This window comes from Hippocampus zosterae, chromosome 7 (genome assembly GCF_025434085.1).
Source record: "Hippocampus zosterae strain Florida chromosome 7, ASM2543408v3, whole genome shotgun sequence".
Lineage (NCBI taxonomy): Eukaryota > Metazoa > Chordata > Actinopteri > Syngnathiformes > Syngnathidae > Hippocampus > Hippocampus zosterae.
The window spans coordinates 8,525,375-8,541,654 of record NC_067457.1 but is presented as its reverse complement, the minus strand read 5'-3'; the positions used below and the strand labels follow the sequence as shown (position 1 = coordinate 8,541,654).

The 16,280-nt window shown below is 41.4% G+C and overlaps 1 protein-coding gene across 4 annotated transcripts in view; it reads right to left on the bottom strand.

Annotated features, from left to right (window-relative positions):
• The window catches only part of mprip (myosin phosphatase Rho interacting protein), a 40,026-nt gene that overhangs the window by 5,787 nt on the left and 17,959 nt on the right, over positions 1 to 16,280 (bottom strand). For 2 of the 4 annotated variants that reach the window (XM_052070964.1, XM_052070963.1), the window contains exons 8-18: positions 14,176 to 14,302; positions 13,283 to 13,369; positions 9,971 to 10,027; positions 9,616 to 9,684; positions 9,449 to 9,538; positions 8,407 to 8,516; positions 7,745 to 8,306; positions 6,580 to 6,717; positions 2,783 to 5,365; positions 671 to 818; positions 476 to 593 (exon numbers count right to left, since the gene is read on the bottom strand). In XM_052070964.1, coding sequence (XP_051926924.1) covers positions 476 to 593; positions 671 to 818; positions 2,783 to 5,365; positions 6,580 to 6,717; positions 7,745 to 8,306; positions 8,407 to 8,516; positions 9,449 to 9,538; positions 9,616 to 9,684; positions 9,971 to 10,027; positions 13,283 to 13,369; positions 14,176 to 14,302 — 4,089 coding nt within the window. The remainder of the gene's footprint in view (positions 1 to 475; positions 594 to 670; positions 819 to 2,782; positions 5,366 to 6,579; positions 6,718 to 7,744; positions 8,307 to 8,406; positions 8,517 to 9,448; positions 9,539 to 9,615; positions 9,685 to 9,970; positions 10,028 to 13,282; positions 13,370 to 14,175; positions 14,303 to 16,280) is intronic. The other 2 variants (XM_052070965.1, XM_052070966.1) reach the window with 2 other exon arrangements.

Sequence of the window (16,280 nt, the reverse complement as noted above, 5' to 3'; positions counted from 1 at the left end):
AATACAGCACTTTAAATTTAAAGGGGGGAAAAAAGGAAAGGCAGTGGACACACCACAAACAAGGAAACATTTAGAATTCGACAGGTTTCGAGACGAACATTTTGCACTGTTCTTCAGTGCAGCAGCACAAAATTGAGTTAACCCAAACAAAATTGCTGCCTGTCTTTTTAGGCAATGTTGACTGGTAAATGGTTTACTAGTCAATTTTCATTCAGTCGATTTTGGTTCCGAACACAATCAGCCCTGTATGTGTTGTAGATGAACGAAAAGGAGGCTTTCAGAGTCACGGAAACTTCTAGCCCCACTCCACAAAAGGCTGGTCACGCCGGGCCAACCTCTTATTTCTTTTAAGTGTACCATTGAGAAATTAGGGGGGCTGGGCACCGAAATTGCTCTCAGCCTAGAACCCGGACTTGGCAACCACCATTTTGTTCATGATACTGTGCCAAATAGTGCAAAGTTGGAGGAAACCTACTCATGCCCTCTCCGCATCTCATCCATGTCTGCATTCTCTGCATTGTTGTTGGCCTTGCGAGCCTTGTCCAGCTCCCTCTCCAGCTCGTTCCGGTGAGCATTTTTCATGGCTTCGATTGCTAAGAGCAACACAAAAGTCAGTAAAATAAACTGTGGCGTGACTCCCTTCCACTACTTTAATTTGTTCATGGCTTACCAGAAATGGTGGCCGCAGTTTCCTCTGCCAGCAGTCTTTCTTTTTCCTCCTGCAGGTTCTCCAGCTCTCTCTGGTGTTTCCTGTGGAGCTCGTCGATCACCTTCTGATGAGACTCTTCCATTGCAGCAAAGCCCCTCTCGCAAGTTGCCTATGACAGGACAGTACGGGGGACAGTGAGTGCATATTGTATGGCTCAGCTCCAAAACGACCAAGAGGCTCAGAGTCTGGACGAAATGAGCCGAGCAGGAAAAACCTCTCGGCAACACGGGGACCCAAACAGATGGCCCATTTATTAGCTGGCAAAGAACTTGCAAGCTACTGCGTGTTAGCCATGAGCAAGTTGAGCCTGTGTGAGCACAAAAGGGTTAAGAGGAATGAAAGGATACACAATGACACAATGAAGGCACAATGAAGAAAATGCATTGCCATGAAAGAGGGTTAAACAAAGTGTACCGCTGCCATTTGTGTATCAACAAATATGTAAGCATCTGATTATGCGGATGACACAGAATATTTTTTTTTTTGTTCATTATATGGCCCAAAACCTCATGCACTCACTGACAAGCACTGCACAGCAGTCAGTCACGGTGCAAGTTTCCACAAGCCCAACCAAACACATGGAATGCTTCCGTTCTTCTATTCACCGACGCTAATCTGCGAGCTCAGTCGATGGCTCCACGTCCATTCTCCATGCCTCAACCCAACTGCAGCCACAGAGGGGAAACGGCGGTCTCGTCTGTTTTTACAGGGATAAAATCTCCTGGGAGCTCCGCTCCAGGAACCCACTGTGAGAAGCTGAAAATCCTCCCTGAGAGCAAACATAAACTTCCTGCTCTGACATCAGACCAAGCAGACGCTTTATTTAGAAGCATGTCAGACACTGTATCATGTAAGTAAATACATACTCGGTCATGGCGTGGGCATGAACTCACTTCTCAGACGTTTCAAAGCACTTCCTTAAAAAAGGACCAACTTCAATGCTAGCATAAATTTTAATTTGTACAATTCCAAATTATAACCGTAAAAATACTGTAGTGAAAATTAAGTTCCACATACACAGTAAGCAATAACACACCTTCAGTGCCATTAACAAAGAACATGTAGTTTGAAAATATCAAGACGCAACGTAATACTTCACAAAAAGTGCTTTATCAGCTGCCAAACAAAATTGGTGATGTATGAGGGAACTAATCATTAATTAGCAAAAATACTATGTTTATCTTTTTCATATTTCAGCTACTTTTGGCATACGGATTTGCAGTGATTGATTCTAACATTTAAATTAAAATGGCACGTGTTGTTTTGGGCCCCACAAATGCAGCACGTACATAGATGAGAGAAATCTGCTTTTTTTAGCCTGCTTGCCATCATGTGACGTGACTCTTTAACATGGCTCAAGTTTACAATATAATGACATAATGACTGACTGATTGGGATCAAAATATTAAAAACAACAATTGTTACGCCTAACACCTATGATATCCCAGTGGACATTGAAAAAAAAAGCCTGCGGCTGTGAAAGCACTATACAAATACAGTTGCATCGTATTGCATTCCCTTTAGCGTAGCTCCATCTAGTGGATGGTGAGCGCATCCGCAGCCACTATTGTAGCGTCTATCTTATGCGCCTGAAATACGATGCACCCTGTATATGACAACAGTTTTAAAATAGGCCGTTCATTGAAGGTGCGCCATATACTCCGAAGGACCTTGGAAAATACGGGTACAATAAACCAGCACTGGATTATCCTTTCGGTCACGGTTGAAAAAATTGTGTCATGATTTCTCTCATTTATGTAACTTTTTTTTTTAATATCCAGGGTGGGTTAACTAATCTACCAAGAGAATGGAAAAACATCTGTTTCAAACTAATCAGTTCATGAGTTAAGAAAAAAATGATACTGATGACAGAAGTAACTCAATGAATGTTAGAGTTCATGCAACACAGTAGGAAAGAGGTTAACAACACTGGGGCAAGTGGAGGATGCACGGAGGTTGAGGAGGGACGGGGGGGATGTAGTAGGAGTTGGGGGGGGGAGTGGATCTGGGAATGCCACAAAGGAACATAAGGCATCACAGATGGCGGACGATAAGGACAATGAACGCTTCCACCTTTAAATTTTCCAGGTCTTTCTCGTATTTCAGCCGGAGAGTGGTTATCTCGCCCTGTGCTTCGCGACGTCTCATCTCTTGGGTCATAACCGACACTTGGGTCAGCAGCTCTTGGATGCACTCTTTCAGATGGGATGTCCGGCCAGGGGTGCCATGTAACGGACCTTCCTCTGCTGTAGATGCCTTGTTTGGGTTTGAAGGAGCAATCATTGTCCTAAGCGCCTCCATTTCTTCGTCAAACCGCTCCATAAGGTTGATTCGTTCCAACTCGTGCTTCTTCTTGAGGTCTTCCATGCAGTTTATCAATGAATCGATCTCTCTGGCATTCTCTTCTGAGCGCAGGCACAGAGTTTCACTGGCTTCAGCAATCTCTTGCCTCAGTCTGACAGCTTCCTGCTCGTAGTGGTCTTTAACCTCCCGCAGCTCCTTCTCATACTTGGCTACCATGTCCTGATGTGTCATGTCACAGGTTTTCTCAGCTGAGCTCATGGGCTCCCCTTCTGCGTGGATGGAAGTCTCTGGCATGTCGGATGTGTCGCACGACTGACTATGAACATCTGCCAGTTGGGTCTGCAGATCTTTGGCAAGCTTTCTCAAATCCGGACAGTTTGGACATTCAAAAGCATCAATGTCGACTTTGGTCTGATTATTCCGGAGTTCTTTTTCATGCTGCAGCCGCAGCCGAATAATCACATAGGACATGCAAGCATCTTGAAGAGCATCAAGGAGATACTCCGAAGACTGCCTGTCTTTGAGACCACACGTAAAACGATCAAAGTCGTCATCTTTGGCCAACTGAAGCCTCAATGCATTTTTTTCCAAACAGATTGCCCTTGCCTTTAATGTTTTGGTTAATTCTTTAAGAAGGCAACTGTTCGTTTCATCATCAAGCCAGTTATACATCGATGAGAAATCTGACTCGGCCATTCTGTCTGTCTCAGCTTCGGCATCTGCATAAATCTGACCTATCAAGAGCGTCCAGCGCTTGTGAGCAATCTCTTGTGCTAAACTGTTTCCAGAGTCCAGTTGATCGGCTTCTGGTTTTATTTTAGTGGTACTCAGAATCTGGCTCAAGAATTCTGCCTGTAAAACCAGCCTCATGTTTTTTTGACTTATGCAAAAAAGGCCTTCTTTTCGAGAAGGAAGATGTTTGCTTACACATAATGTGCTTTTTAAAAATTTCAGCATTTTCTCGACATCGACATCTATCTTGAACAACATGTCTAAAACCTGATTAGCCGCCTCTGACCTCTTCTCAACCTCATCGACTACTTGCTTTAAAATACCTTTATTAACATGCTTTGCTCCTTCCTGGACACAGCCACCGATGCCAGGAGACTTTTCACCTCCACTTATCCTCATTTCTAACTTCTCTTGTAGCATCACTATTTGATTTTCTACTTCTCTAAGCTTCTCTTTATTGACCTCCTCCGATTTCTGCTGTAGTGCGATTAATTCACGGTTGCTGGATTCAAGTTCAACACAGTGCCGTTGAGTCGTATGGAGGGCTGCCTCGGTGTCAAATAACTTTGCTTGTGAGGCTTCAAGAAGGTCTTTAAGCTGCTCCTGCTCCAGGTGCCGTGCCTCATCCTCACAATCCGCCTGGAATCCAAGACCTTCCAATGTGGCTTCTCTCAACTGCAATTTCATCTCTGTGTCCTTTAGGGCGCTGCCAAGGTCCTCGATTGTTGTCAAAGCTTCACGAAGCCTCAACGATTTCTCATTCAGCTCTCTCTCAAAATAGTCCCTGTCAATGGCATTAGCCTGGCTTTTGGCCAAGTCGGCCTTTAGTCTTTTCATCTCTTCCGTAACGAGATGATGCTGGTTGACACACTGACGGCCGATAAGCTCGGCTTTCAGTCTGTCTATTTCTCTGTCTGCCTCAGTCAGTTGGTTCACGATCTCTTGGCATTTTTGTTTCAATGCACCGTTTTCACTTGTTAAAATCTCGATCCTCTGAGTAAGCATTCCAATCGTTTGCTCTTTTGTTTCGGAATGGTTATCAGTTCTTGAGAGGGGACCAAAGGGGCTTTTAATACTTTGCTTCTGAACCAAATCCTCCATGTTTAAAAGACGGGATTCATATTCCCGGATAGTTTCTCCAGCTCGGGCCAAACTCTTTTTCATCATCTCATGTTCAATCTCCTGTTGGCATTTCCAGGTCTCCAACACCTTCTGAAATGGTTGTTTCTCTGACGTTTCTTGATTTAACGTGTGGCATTTTAACAGCTTTGTCAGTTCCTTCACAGTGAGAGATTTGCCAGCAGTTAAGTCATGAAGTTCTTGACCTGCTTCTGTACTATCAAGGAGTAAAAAGCTAACTGTTTGCTGGACAGGTTCAGGCATAGTGCCTTCCACAATGGGTATTTTGGGGGGTTCGGAAAAATGAGGTTCCTTAAGAGGGTGGTGAGAAAGGGAAAGGCCAAGCTGTGCCTGCATATTGCGCTTTTTCAACTCTTGCAGCTTCAGGAGTTCTTTGGTCTCCTGGTACTTCTTTGTTAAACTCTGTGCTTGAGGACTAACCAGTTCTGGCCTCTTCATCTGGGGCGTCACATCAGCCTCCAGACCCAAATGGTGTTCCAGCTTGGAAAAGGGGATCAAACAGTTGGTTAACACACAGCAGGGGACACACAAAGATTTGATAATTAATCAGATTTTGTATTACGTTCTCGCATTTTCCATGAAAATGAGTCATTACTATTATAATCCCAATTGTAATAATATCTAAATGTTTATCATGTAACAATACAAGACATACAATTGTCTTTAATTCTACTCGCTAAAATCAAAGAAGAAAGATTTGACGTCAGGCGTTAGTTACAACAGCATGCTTATGAAACAGTGAAAGGTTACTTCATGTGGTAAGTAATGCAATATTAGTTTGCTTTAGTGGGATGGTTGACTAAAGGATGAAAGACATAACCAAGACTTTTCAGCACAGAATTCTAGTCCAAGCTCCTTATACCAAAGCAGCGCTTTGTGGAATCACATTAGCCAAGGTAAGCCGAATGGTTTCCCCTAAAACTCCCGAAACTTTCAACGACATTGCACCACAGTAACGTCAGTCTTGAATTCAACCATGACCAAAGAAAACTACACATCAAATTCAATAATCCAGCCTTGCTTCGGCCACACTCATCTATTAACCCACAGGCGCGCACGCACGCACATACATACATACACATACACAAAGAATAAGAATCAAATGAATGGTCGTTGCATCATGCCGGCAATATTTGCAGTTAAGAGACAATGACAATTTTATATACATGCACAAAATTTGAAACAGCCAAAATGTTATTCATACACATTTACAGAAGTTAATCGACTGGCAATGCGTTTATAACCCCGGTGCAGTAAAATTCCTGATAGTACTGAGTCACGATGTATCATTCATGTACTGTCAGTCGCAACAGAGCTCCTGAGCTCTTAGAGTTTGACAAGGGGCGGGGGGAAGCTAACAAAGGTGGTAATTCCACAAAGTTTATATACCGATGATCGCATGAGTTCAATTATTTGGTAGAATAGGCCTACAGAAACAGAAGAGATTAACAAGTAGAAGCCAATGTAATAATTAGATCTCAAATGTTTTTAAACATGCAATGAACTCATGCAGAGGCACACATTGGTAGCCCTTTTGTTTAATGTTTTTGTTTGTTTGTTTGTTTTTACATATTAACACATGCAAAGGATGTTGTTACACAATAGAGAATAAACAATTGTATCAAATCTTGAAAATCCATCATAAAATGGTACCAAAAACGTCTACTGCAACTGTCCCGTTGAAATAAACTCACCGGAGATATGTAACCTGCTCGTATGTCCTGCTCTCTCTCAAGAGCTGTTCTCAGCTGCAATTCAAGCTCCTGCTTGTGTTTGTTGGAGTCAAGCAGCTGCTGGTGACAGCCTTCCAATTGTGCTTTAAGATCTTCCATCTGGAGAAGCAGCAGGGAAAAACATTTGATGTCATACGAAATATTATTTAATGTATCAGTGCTAGCAAACAGCTACTTTTATTTATTTTTTTACATTTTCAAATAATCGTAAATAAGCAGCTCTAAAAGGTGCAGCTAACCTATATGTTCCGCATTGGAATCAGCTTTTTTTCTCTTTCTTCTTTCTACATACATTCTTGCTGCTGGAGGCTGTAAATTTCCCCAGTGTGGGACGAATAAAGGATATCTTATCTTATCTCATCTTAAAACCCTGATCAGAACACCCCTATTTCAGAAAGTTGGAATACGACATTCCTGACGCATTATAACAGTGCTCACGAGGGTTACAGAATCCCAAAGTGGGTTATGGAATCAATTCAGATGGGTCGCAGATAGATTTAGAATTTTTTTTATCAGGTTCAACACGGTGCCGAATAGTTTACAAAGCTATTTTGTAGAACAGCATACACATTATCCACGACGTGAAATATTTAACGTACATTTCCAGGTCGGACTTGAATTATTTCGACAGGCAAGCATTAGAAACTTTACTAGGCGTAACTCGGCATTGCTATCCAGATTCTGAATTCTGCAGTACAGAGGAGTACCAAGTTCCTATTTGGAAAATATCACACAACGGCCACAAAGTGTAATTAATTCGCATGCTACATCTACGTTTACTCTGCGCACAAATACAGTGCTGCTCAGCCTCTAGCTAGTGGATGACATGGCTAATGGTATGGTTCTGGAAAGTGATTATCAGTACAGAATGCAAGATGGAGCCAAAGACTGTTCAAATTGAATGTTCTCTGAACATGTAAGCATCGCACTGATTATGTTTAAAATATGCTATGCAGTGAAATATTTTTACAAACGCAATTTTTAAACGATGCATTTTCTTTATTCTTCTTAACTTTTACAAAAGCGGGTCGCGCTTTGGCAACAATAGGAAAATGGGGGTGCGTATTTTCCAAGGTAACCCCAATTGAGAATAAATAACCTAAAACAAGATAAGAAGTAAACATACCCCTTGCTTGTAATTGTCCAGCAAGTGTTCGAGCTCCACCGTCTCTCTGGCAGAACCCGTCGAAGGCAGGGGCACCCTTCGCTCTTCTCGTATCGGCGTCTTCTCTACCTGTCGCCAGTGTTGCTCAATCACCTCCTCAACCTTCTGATGCCTTTCTAGAAACTGAGGACTTGATGAGTCAGGCACTTTTTCTGTACTCTGGAAGTCCATTCTCCCGCCTTCTTTGAGCGACGAGTGCTCCATCGCTGAACTCGTCACAGACTCATACCTCTTTCGCCTCTCCTCCCTCCGCCGACTACGCTCTAGCTCTCCTAGGTCTGCCTGAAGGCTCTCGGCCTCCTGTGCCCGTTGCTGAGCCAGGGCTTGGGCGATAGGTCTGAACTCGGCCCAATCAAAAGTCTTCGATCGACCCTCTCGCCTACGCTCACGTGCTCGGCTCTTTATGATGCTTTGAGTGGATTCTCTTTCCACTGATGAGGTTTCAGATGAAGGAGAGTCCTGAGTCACATCTGGTCTCACCAGGCCCTCCAGAGGAGAAAAAGAAGCATGGTCGTCTGTTGAGCTGAAGAACAGAGAGAAAAAGAATATATCCTAGTGCTGCGCAATATCAATCAAAAGATCTTACGTTTTTTGAGAAATGGGGCGAATGGGATTTTACTCACCTTGCTACATCAGGAGCAGTAGATGGTCTGACATTTTTCATCACTGCCTGGATCCAATTTCTCCGGATACCCGCTGTCATGGCCGAAAGTGTGTAAACTCCCTCTTGAGTCTAAACATTTAAACACATTTAGTAATATAAAAATGGCACGAGGTACTGCCGTCCATAATTACTGGCCTCCTTGGTTAAGATGTGTTCTTTCGCTTTGAATTATTTTTTTTCTTCGAAATTATATTGGGCCAAAATAGGGGGAGAAAAAAAAAGAAAAAGAAATCAGCACCTTTTCTTCTATAATGGGGTGTCAAACTTGTTTTTGTCGCAGGCCGCACTGTAGTTACGGTTTCCCTAGGAGGGCCGTTATGAATTTTGGGAAATCATATAAATGTTTAATCACCTCCACATATTGCATACACAGCGCACAACAAATTGATGGATAACTAGTTTTAAAATCAGAAGTCAAGAATAATGACTGTTATTGCGGGTTACATTTGACAATTTGAAATTTCGGTTCAGACTTTAGCAAGCATCATGGAACTTGACATGCTTGATTTGCTCTCGCGGGCCACATAAAATGATGTGACGGGCCATATCTGGCACCCGGACCTTTACATTGACACCTGTGTTGTATAATGTTTCACAAGATGGGACAATACAGAAACAGGGCCCTTGAACCATTCTCCTTGAAACAATCTCTAGAAATCATCCAGTGACCTGGGTCCTCGCCTCTGAATTCTCCTCTTTAGCTCACTCCACAAGTCTTTAATAGGGTTGAGGTCTGGGGAGTGACCTGCAGTCCATGGCAGGAGCTTGATTGTGTGACTAAAATTTTTAGTATAACAGTATGCTTCTGCACAAAAATAAAAATAAAAATCCCCCAAAAATATATTTATATATCTTAACTGGGGGTGCCAATAATTATGGAAGACACTTTTAAATATTCTATGATAAAGGTTTTCAGCAAAACTTTGAGGTTGGAATAACAACACAAAACAAATGCAATTCCTGTAACATGAATAAAGAGACATTGAGACAAAACACCTTACTTGTATTTGGAACCCGTAATTTCGTTGAGCCTGGTATTCCGTGACATTGTAACAAGTTGACAGATCAATCTCACCGTCCAGGTCAGAAGCCTTAAGGATCAATAGCAGATGCATGAAAAAAAAGTAACCACAAATTCAATTAACATGAAAAAAAAGTAAAAATTCACCTCCTCTGCGATCGAATCCTTGTAATAACGCAGGCTGTGATCTGTCAGAACAAACCAGGATTTCTTCCACTACAGCAGATCAAAGGAACAAAGTACGATAATGTTTAGCAGACTCTGAATCGTGATAATGTGGTGAAATACATGACACAAGGACCTACTCCAAAAAAAAAAAAAAAAAGTTTTCAAGAGGGCTGTAAAAAGGTCTAAATTTATTATTGATTGTGGGGAAAAAAAACTATCGGTACATCTCTTTTAAAATGTGTCCAGGCCTTGTTGAAAGGCATAAGAATGCTGAAAACGCGTCTTGAAAAAGAGGCATATTTAAACGTGCATTAAAAACTTGCAAATCAATTACCTGCCCTTGCTCGTCCAGCTTCACCATCCATCCTTTCTTGAAGTTCAGTAAATCTGGCTAGAATTGAAAAGAACAAATATTACACAACTGCGGTAAGAAGACAGATGTGAACTTTTTTTTTTTAGTGTTACTTGCAGGTACGTGGACATTCTCAAAAACAAAGCTGATCAAACAATCCTCTTTTAAATGTGCACTTTTCATACAAATATGATTTTTTTTTTTAAATCTGCTCAAAACAAAAGACAGTAAGACGCATGCTCAGTCAAATCACACTTCAGGTGGGGGAGAAGTTGACGTGACATATGGTCTGGACAATTTCAACTAATAGGATAAATCGGTCTCAAATCGGACCACTGGTCAGGTCCAACTTCCACCTCAATCGTTTTTGCTGTGTGAAAATCCAGCTGAGGATGCACAATCCTGTGCTTGATCCTGTAATAAACTGCTGTGGTTTGACGCAGTGGGAGACAACAAAGATGTGACCGGTGTCCAGAGAAAGCAGATGCGGTGAACAAGCTAAAAACACGCACATACAAACACAAACAAAAGTGACAAAAGACAGCTGGCCGATAAAAGGGGCAAAGAAAACGTCGGTAAGTATGTCATTGTGTTCGCAGCAAGATTTCAAGGATGAGGATACATTTTATTTTGCCATCTGATTAACTTTGCACACTTATTTTTACACTTGTGCAACAGTTGTTGCTATCCAAGTTACAAAGTTACTCAAAAACACACCTGTATGTTTTTTTTTTTTTTAAAGATGAGCATTTGACCCTGAAAGAAAAAAATGTATCAGTAGGAGAGGTATGTGCTAGCTTATAGCACTGTTTTCCGCTGAGCATAAGCTAGTGATACAACCACCCCTGATACCTAGGCGAGATTTTAATTGCCCCCCCCTTACATTGGTGATTTTCATATGCTTACTAAGAGGAGATACTTTTTTTTAACAGTGCCTTTAATAAGATAACATTACACAATTTAAAATATACATTTAGAATTTAGTTTTTTTTCAAACAAATCATACGAGTGACTTGCTACTGCGACTTCTAATTGCGCAAATCAAACGGAGGAACGAGTTGAACTCTGTTCCAATTTTCCTCCTGTTTTTTTTATTTCTTCCCTGTGCTCTGGATAGCTTTGGTAATCTTGACATGTTTGCACCGTTCTCCGAGGTCACATCAATAAATTTGTTCTGTTTGCCATTGAGTTTTCTCAAACTTTGATGTGTTATTACTTTTGTGAACAGAGATTAACGATGTTCCTGACCTTTTGACTTTTCCTGTCTCTGTACATCATACCTATCATTTCCATGCTGCAATTTCATCTTATTATAAAAATCTAATCATTTCAGTGTAAATCTTTGGCACCGGAGGGCAGTTGCCGGGTTTCCATAGCAACCAGTGGCGGCATTGATTTCTGAGAAAAGCTGCCGGCCACCATAGTCTAGATAAAAAAAACTTCAACAGTAAGGAGGCATTACATAAGCTTCAAAATATTGACGAGGCTGTGTTTGAGGATGAGTGGCCGCTGGATGTCTTGGCTTCAAGCGAGCAGCCTCCCTCCTTTAACGAAGAGGAACTGTGTCACATCACTTCCCCCACAATGTTTACTCCACTATAAAATCCAGAGTTTAGCAGGAGAAATGACTGATTAGAAACCGTGCGCGAGATAGCGTTGTAATTAGGGAGCCTCCTGTGTGAATCTGGAGAGTTGGCAAGTATGACGAGCGTTTTTTTAAATCAATTTGGTGCCCCCTCCAGCAGATGGCGCCCTATGAGGACGCTTGGTTCGCCGATGCCCAGGACGAGCCCTGCTCCTCACACACACACACAGGTACACAACAGCCAACAGCACACACACTCAAAATGAGGGCACTGAAAATACACTGCAGGCAAAATCTGCAACAGAATAAGCATGTAACCTGAAGAGGAGAGGTAGGGATGGAGGCATGGCCGTACCCTCACACCATCACATCAGAGCAACACTAGTCTAGCGGAGAAAGGCAATTACTGTAATAGAAATAATAAAAATAGAAAGAATAAAAGCGTCAAGTAATCGCAAGAAATAAAAATGGCAACATTGGACAAATTGAGTTGCTTACGAGCTGTTCAAGGAATTGTGTAGCCAAGGTTTCAATGTCGTTGGAGGAATTTCACAAAATGACCGAATACGGTTACCTAATCAATATGGTCTCAAAACCAAAAAGCCTGAGTCTTTTCGAAACAGCTCAAAGCCAGGCGGCCATTTTGACCCTGGTTCGTAAGACTTTTCAGCAGGACAGAAGCAGCTTTGTCCAGAGACAACAAACATACAGAATTGCACCAGGATTAACTGGCACATTTCAACTGGAGGTAATCAGATAACAAGTTTCCATCAAGTTTCCAGCTTGTTATTCACTGATCAAAGCACTCTCTCTTCTCCCTCATTCTCAATAGTTTTCATCAAGCTAGCATCTTCTAAGTTCTGTTATGTTCAATTGTACTTTTCTTTTTTTAACTTGCCTTTTCTCCCTAAACATTTTGCGGCCGAGGCCCACAAGCGTTTCCCTCCCTGCCAGTGTCTGAATGTGAATTGCACGAACCAACATCGTCATACTAAATTGTTTGGAAGACAAAAATGTTGGTTAAGCTAGTGCGAAATATTTGTGCACCTTGGTTCCCAAAGCCTAAACGCTAACCGAATGGACAAACCCCAAATGTTAAAAGCTATGGGCCTTCAGAGACCTAAAAAGTTGCAATAGGAGGATTGAGCATATTATGTAAGCCTAAAATGAATCACTTAAATGACAACTGACAAGGAGTCACTTTCAATAAATGATCTCGTTCTGTGTTTTAACTATTTCATACTTCATTTATATATCAGTTATTGTATACAATACAGTTCAATGTGTGTGAAAACAACCTATTAACAGTAGCAGTCTATTTCGGACCAACTAGCGAACTCAACAATGTGTGCTTTAAATAGAAGCAAAAATATGACTGCACTTCGACAGCAATATGCCAACAATGTGCCATCACACCCATTTGGTCAGCACACCTACGCTAAAAGCTGGTAACATTGAGGTGGCAGTGCAGACGTCAGCATAATAATAACTCATTATGAAATGAGTTGATACCCTGAGCGTGAGACAGAGATTTCACGGTAAAAAAAATAGAATGACACACACAGACAAAAAAAAATTAATAAAACACCTTGATGAAAAACTTGACGAATCCCTAAGTTCACTTTTGTCCTACAAACATGGTATGATGAGAAAAATGGATCTTATAAAGACTTGTTGACCAAAGCAGGGGGGAGAGATATCACACTCACTGTCATGACTGAATCGGTTGTCCGTCGGTCAAGGGACTTGGCTCTCCTAAGAGGCGGCAGGGAAGAGGTGAAATCCAGATTTTGACCCTGAGGACGATACATAAATATGTGAGCAATCTACATATATTGTATGGTCAGTACATTCAAAAACATGAGGTATCATGCACATTTTTAAGATGTAATCTTAAGTGGTATATAAATGGAAGTCTGGTAATTTTGTGAGAAAAAAAATGTGCTCAACTGGTTTAAAAAGTCTAAATAATATTCTAAAGCCATCAGAAAATCTACACAAACACAAAAGCGGAAGTTAAACAGTTTGTTGCTATTATCACACATGTAAGCATGCTGTCCCAGCATCTTTGTCTGCACACACTATAAGGTGCATGAGGGGAAGACATCTGGCAGAACAAGAGAAACCTATTCAACAGTATGAAAAAAAGTCAGTATGATAGCATTGGGGGTGGGGGCAGAGGTGCGGAGGGGGTGGGGGGTGGGGAGGGTCATGGTGGGAAAAGGAAGCACAATCACCAGGGGAATCCCACCAAAGAATACAAACTGGAAATGAAGACAGCACACGCGGATGATCTTTGAACCACAAACCAAAAAAAAAAAAGACAGGACAGGATGAAAAAAAAAAAGATGGCGGGAAGACAAGGCAAAGAAAAACATTAGGAAGATGAAGTGAAATATAATCGGATTGCCCCCCCCAAAAAAAAAACATAACGGCATGTTTTATGCTGATCTATGTCCTGATGCGACACTGTTAATAAAAACAAAAAAGAATAATAAACACTTTACAAGCCTCTCTGTATATATCGTAAATTGCTTTACAATGCTGGCATTATTCGCTCCAACATGCTCACGTAAATGTGTGCACGCAGAAAGTATTATACCTCTCTGTGGAAACGCCTGTGCTCACTGCGGCCTTGTCTGGCTCCACTCCTGCCCGACTCTTCCACATCCATTTTCTCTGCATTCTCAAGCTCGAGGGCCTCCAACTTCTCAATCACGCCAGAGCGACTATGAATCAACATTCACATGTCAAGTTTTAAAAAGGTCAAGGAAAAACAACACCCCGTTATTACTGAAGGAACACAGATTGACAGATCTAAACGAGAAAATATTAACTATTTTTGGTCTGCCGTATCGTGTGTGAAGGATAATGTGTTCATTTTCCTAATATTGTGCTTATAAATTGGAACATCAGTTGAAGCTTTTGGTGTACAACTGCCCCACAAATGCTGAGTTGAGACACAAATTGTATTTTAGTCCATATGAAGCATAGTCTCGGTTGTCCAGCAGCAAAATAAATTGTTACTGTGGCGCCAGGGCCCATCCCAAGTAAATTGGAAATTATACACAGAAACTATGACAATGGCCAGTCTTGCGAAAATGTACTATTAAAATATGGAAAGGTACATATGGCTACAAGAAAGAAAACAAGAAAAGCAAAACGCACGATTCTCTCACGAGCTTGCGAAAAGGGAGCTTTTGAGAAGAATGATGAAGGCGTTGAACTCATCATGCTAAATCTTTTACATGTCCCACAAAACAGCATGAAATTAGGAGGTATGCAGCGTGGTGGTTTTATAAAACACAAAATAAATCAAATATGCAAAGAATGTAATCAGAAATTGAAAGTTTAGAGGAGGAAGTGCGTAAGACACAGTTTTTAATTTGCTCCTTTTGTTTTCAGATATTAATGCCTCGATTAGAAAGCTGGCAGGAAATGAGGAATAAGAATTTAATCTGACCTCGCTAAGCATAGACAGGGGTTAAATTGAGCAGGAAGCCGACTCTGGGAAGAAAATGATGACCCCCCCCCCCACACCCTCCGGTTTGTTTAAAAAACTGCTGTCTGTAATGTGTGTAAGTGGGTGTGAGACTTAAAACTCTCCACGAGGCAGATTACTGAATGGAAAGTACACAGTGTGGATTTATATTCCATGCTTACAGTCAATGACGTAACTGCTGATAAAAGAAAAGACTGCAAAAACAAGTCTTTCTGAGAAACCCGCGTAATAGGGATGCTCACAACCCCTGTGCGTCTTTAATTTACTTGATACAACAATCCAGTCATTTATATTCCTGTCCACGTAAAACCACAACAGTTCATGTGTCTGCGCTTTAATCCTAGCTCAGGTTATTTCGGCAAATCATTGAAATGGTGCAGTTACATAATGTGGCTCGAGTTCCATTAAATACTAGAACTGTTGGTAAAGACAGTGAGGGGAGTGCCGAGCTAAAGATACCACTTCTAAATGCCTGCAAACAGAATTACATTGTACTTTTCACGCAAGGCACCCATGTCCCACTCAGTTCCAACTAGACACACGAGGCCACATGTTGCCACAATAGATCCACCATCAAGACACCGAAATGTCAACCAACAAAGCACAAATAATTGTCATTAGGGAAACTAACTACAGTGAAACTCCTCTACAACTAAACCTATATGGGCGAAAATACCCCTTAGTGTGAAAAAAAATCTTCATGCATTAACACCATTCCCACTTTCCTGCCCCCCATCCAAAGAAAAAAAACCCTGTTGCGTTATACGAAATCTTTTTCTCTGCTCTTGCCTCGCGACGAGATTCACTACAACAAAATCTAATCCAACAGGAACCTCTACTGCTTCGTTCGGAAACAGCAACAGCAACCACCACACTGGTTCACACATGCGCAGTAGTCCAGGAGGTATTTGTTATTGTTAGTTTCAGACGCAGCAAGAACGTTGCATTGCTAAGATTGATACAAAAAGCAGCTAAGACAAGAAGAGCTCTGACGCTGGAAGACAAGGTAAAAGTGATCAAAATAAAAGACGTAGGAAGCAAAATAAAAGACATTAGAAATTGATGTAAGTGAAAGTGAATGCTGATCGTAAATGTCACAATTTCTTTCCCTTTTTTTCTTTCTACACTGACTATATTAAGTGTCAAATAAGTGTATGCTCATACTATTGGAATAAAAATAAAGAGTACGCATATGTTTTTGTGTG